General features: G+C 36.4%; 1 protein-coding gene across 1 annotated transcript; it reads left to right on the forward strand.

Annotated features, from left to right (window-relative positions):
• Positions 1 to 4,337, forward strand: LOC106880911 (large ribosomal subunit protein mL55). Its single transcript, XM_014931076.3, has 3 exons — positions 1 to 149; positions 3,025 to 3,199; positions 4,124 to 4,337. Exons 1-3 carry the CDS (start codon positions 133 to 135, stop codon positions 4,265 to 4,267), a joined length of 336 nt encoding a protein of 111 aa, XP_014786562.1. The 5' UTR covers positions 1 to 132; the 3' UTR covers positions 4,268 to 4,337.
• The last annotated feature ends 243 nt before the right edge of the window (positions 4,338 to 4,580 follow it).

A 4,580-nucleotide genomic window follows, 5' to 3' on the forward strand; every position in this document is an offset into this window, starting at 1 on the left:
CTTTGACATATGCCGCCACCTTGTGAGTTTACAACAGCTTCAAAGGGACGCAACTGTGAAGAAGTCCCTGGCGAAGTGATACAAGGGAGATAAGTACGTTTCACCTTCACACTTTGGTTGCGTGGATATACGATGGCCCTCTTTCTTCGGTAAGTTCGTGTGTATTTTGTTAATTAAAGAATAATATTTTGGTATAGAAGCATTAAATCTCAACGATTTGTTTTTCAGTCTTCTATTCTGCTGCTTACAGTACTGAGGAAACTTGAGTAATTGTTGTGGTTGCGTAAAAGATGGTAACTGCTAAACTTCAAAGATGTATTCCTAAAGATCAGCGGAGTTTGGAATAGCTACTTTATGGGAAAGAAAAAGGGCAATTTTTGTGGAAAAAATTCTTTCAGAATCATAATTCCCCTTTTATGAAACACAGGAATACTAAAAGCTAAAGAGGAAAAAAAATCACTTAATTCCTTGACCCTTTCCTTCCACATGAGGTAAGGATAGCTGACACAAATGAAGGTTGCCGATGTATTTTATATAAGTTGTGAGTGACATTATTGCAGACGTATTTTTGACACAAAACTGTTTTATTACACCTGAGTAACCCTATCAGTTAGGTTTTGTGAAAGTATGGCAGCTGGAAATGTTCTTGTAAAAGCATGAACGGCACAAATCTTTCATCTTCGACAAGTATAACACCTTCACGCCGCGACGACTCACGTATATTTATATATACACACACACACATATATATATATATATATATAGAGAGAGAGAGAGAGAGAGAGAGAGAGACTGAACATTTACCGAATACTAAAAGCTGATCTTAGGAAAGTCTGTTTTATATGTCGACCTTCAGATCAACATATAGAGGGTGATATAAACTACGTTGAGTTTCTTATCCGTCTGTAAACTCTTTGGATATTCTGTATAAATAAATAAAACCTTGCCCGAGAGGTCATCACAGTGGAGCATCATGGATTGAAGCCGATGGCGTTTACGATTTTATGATTGGATTTACTTGTTTCACTTGTGTAAAACGGCCTTTTCTTTTTTTATCTATATTTTTCTTTAATGGTTTGGGTCTGGTGAGCAAAGATGTGCTTATAGCCTGTGGAGAGTCTTTGGAGATTAAGTACCTGGAGTGGGGTCGTTATAGCTGACTGTTGTAGGAAAAGCACAGGCAGATAGGGAATTCTAGAGGATTGGCATCTGGATAGAAAGGACTGAGAAAACCGATTAATGCACAGGACCTGGAAGAAACGCAGGCTCAATGTGGATTCACATGAGGAGGGAGGCAGGTGAGCCTTACTGAAAGTGGCACATGACAAGCAAAGGCCATTGTCAAAACAGTAGAAAAGATTTCTTACAGTAACTCCAGGCCACACATTATAAGAGAGTGGAATATAATCAGTTAATATTGTCACAGGACATAACTGATACTTATTGCATTGTTCATTCTGATGGAGGCACATGGCTCAATGGTTAGAGCATCAGGTTCACAATCATGAGGTTGTGAGTTTGATTCCCAAACTGGGCTGTGTGTTGTGTTCTTGAGCAAGACACTTTATTTCACATTGCTCCAGTTGCGACGTCACTGGTGCCATACTGTATTGGCTTTCCCTTGGATAACATCGGTGGCATGGAGAGGCGAGGCTGGTATGCATAGGCAGCTGCTCGTCTTCCATAAACAACCTTTCCTGGACTTGTGCTTCAGAGGGGAACTTTCTAGGTGCAATCCAATGGTCAGTCATGACCGAAGGGGATTTTTACTCATTCAGATGGAAGGCCATTGAGCAAAGTCAATCCCAGCAAGATTTGAACTCAGAATATAAAAGAATGCATTTAAATATTTATTTCTTTATTACCCTCGGTGGGGGGGGGGGGCTAAGCATAGAGGAGACAAACAAGGACAGACAAAGGGATTAAGTCAATTTCATCGATCCTCAGTGCATAACTGGTACTTATTTAATCGACCCCAAAAGAATGAAAGGCAAAGTTAACCTTGGTGGAATTTGAACTTAGAACGTAACAGCAGACGAAATACTGCTAAGCATTTCGCCTGGCATGCTAATGATTCTGCCAGCTCAACACCCTAATGCAGTTAAATATTGCTACAAACTGGGTAATCTATGCACAATCATTTCTGTTTCATGTGCATATACTGATTAAGTTCCAGCTTGTATCTGCTATTTCTATGGTCAAGTGTTCAGGAATATGTTATATATAGATGTACACATCATTATTATATTGAATTTATTCTTTTTTACATCATTTAAATATCAATGAAAACAATTGCAACAAATCACTAAATTCAGAGACAATGGGAAATATTTTTAAGAGGATTTTAAAATCTAGATAGACTTTAACAATTACGAAACTATATCAGTTGAATATTTGTGTTATCAATGCACTGATTTAGGCTCAAGCCCAGCAATTTTTAGCAAGAGGTGGTTCATTGAATAAATTGACCCCAGTACTTGACCAGTATTTTATTTTACTGATCCCAGCATATGAAATGGTGATGTCAGTTACAACCAGATTTAATTTCATTCAGCATGAAAAGGGACATAATTACATCACTTGAGGGAATGATGTAAATTTTGGTCCAAACCCATAATCATACTTAATTTTTCTTTCTGATATTTTTCTCATTTTATTATTTATATATATATATATTAATCAAAGGACATACTAAGTATGTCTACCTGCTGGAAATAGCAGTCAAAACTCTTAAATCGCCTAAATACACTGATAATAACTACAGAAATCTGTAGTTATTATCAGTGTATTTTGGTGATTTAAATAAGAGTTTTGACTGTTATTTCCAGCAGGAAGACATACTTAGTATGTCCTTTGATTAATTTTAATCCTTCAGCTATTTAATGCTTTCGGCGGGGCTTCCAATCACCTAGATAATAACAGAGTCGATGGTATCTTTGCAAATTATTTTTTCTTGTGAATTATTTGCTCCATATATATATATATATATAAAAATTCATTTAGTGTTTTGTTTTCTTTTTCTAGCCCCAGTCTGCTGGGCAGCATTTATGGCAGAACTTGCGTCCGGTGGAACTCCAACCGAACCTCAATGTGTAAAATTAACCGATCCATCTATAAACGGATGTACCCTGTCACACTTGTCAATCCTGATGGATCTACCATTGTAATCCGCTACAAGGAGCCTCGACGAATTATCACAGTAAGAATTAATTTCAGTAATTTCATTTTCACATCAAGAATTACAGGTATGTGAGTAAAGTTGTCAGGCAAGATTGAGGGTCCAAAATTTCCTAGATTACTATAAAAGACCTCCTTTAGTCATGACAAAAACAAAAACAAGGTACAACCGATGATAATGGTGATGTCAAAGCTGATAGACAATTAAGACACAGGCAGTTTCCTATAAAACCAGCATTCTCATTCACAGCAGACAAGGCACAGTGCCAGACTTTAGATCATGTAGGTGTATTTTACCCACTCCAATGTTTACACACGTCCAGTTATACGTCACTATGAGTAGAGCAATGGACTCCAGTAATTTGAAAATTAGTGTCAACCAAACAGAAAATATCATCTACAAAGAAGTTTTGTGACCATATTGTATGATTCATAATTTTAATAAGGAAATTTGTGAACTTTGAATGTATAAGAGTATAAACAAGCATAAAATAGTGCCAACAACTAAAATAAAAGTATATCTAAATAACATTTTTTCTTAATACTTTTTATGTAGTGGTTGAAGAAAGCTCTGATTTTCATTAGGAGTGGTCCACATAGCCATTCATGATACAGAGGCTGGGAGCCTATTTCAGTTAGGGAGTGAATCGTCATCACATGTCACTTAGTTACAAACACGTCGTATTGCTGCAATAGAATGCTGTATCACCAACAATAATGTGATTTCTCTAAGACATCACCCAGTAATCTATCAAGTCCATTTACGCATTTCTCAATACTGCTGTTATGACTTGCCTCCATCGTAGATGGGTAGATTTGCCAGTAAAAATAATTAGCAAAGCAAAAGTTTGGAAAATAAATCATAATACCTTCATCCCACACAAACAAAGTTTTCTTCATTTTTATTTTCAAACATTGCTTATCCAATTATCTTTCTTTCTTTCAGCTTCCTATAGATATTGAAACTCTGACTCCAGAACAGAAGAAATTACAGCTACAGAAACGAAAACCTAAACGAATCATTAAAGTAGTAGAAGATTTTGAAGACGATTTTGATATTGGCCGATACAGTCATCTCTGGAAGAAGTAAACCCCCCCTCTCCGTCATCTTGTTTTACACTATTTCATATTTCAATTAAATTAAAATAGATGTTATCCCATGATCTTTTTTTTTACTTTATTTTGTGTGATTTGATTAACTCAGCCGTTTGATATGGTAATTTAACCTTCCTTGTACTCTCCACTACCAAGAGAATCTTGGCTTCCTTGACACACCCACTTCTGTTTCACCATCACTACACAGATGATGTCTAGCATCTCATTCAGTGATGTCAAGAGATTGACATGTTCATATGCATTTGAGTGTTTTTATGTCTGTTTTTGCCAATCTAGCATGGGTTAGA

The sequence above is a fragment of the Octopus bimaculoides genome, chromosome 7, assembly GCF_046866305.1.
Source record: "Octopus bimaculoides isolate indiv1 chromosome 7, ASM4686630v1, whole genome shotgun sequence".
NCBI lineage: Eukaryota > Metazoa > Mollusca > Cephalopoda > Octopoda > Octopodidae > Octopus > Octopus bimaculoides.

Coding starts and splice junctions, on each gene's coding strand:
- LOC106880911 (XM_014931076.3), top strand. Junction 3,200..4,123: donor AGCCTCGACGAATTATCACA/GTAAGAATTAAT, acceptor TCTTTCTTTCAG/CTTCCTATAGATATTGAAAC.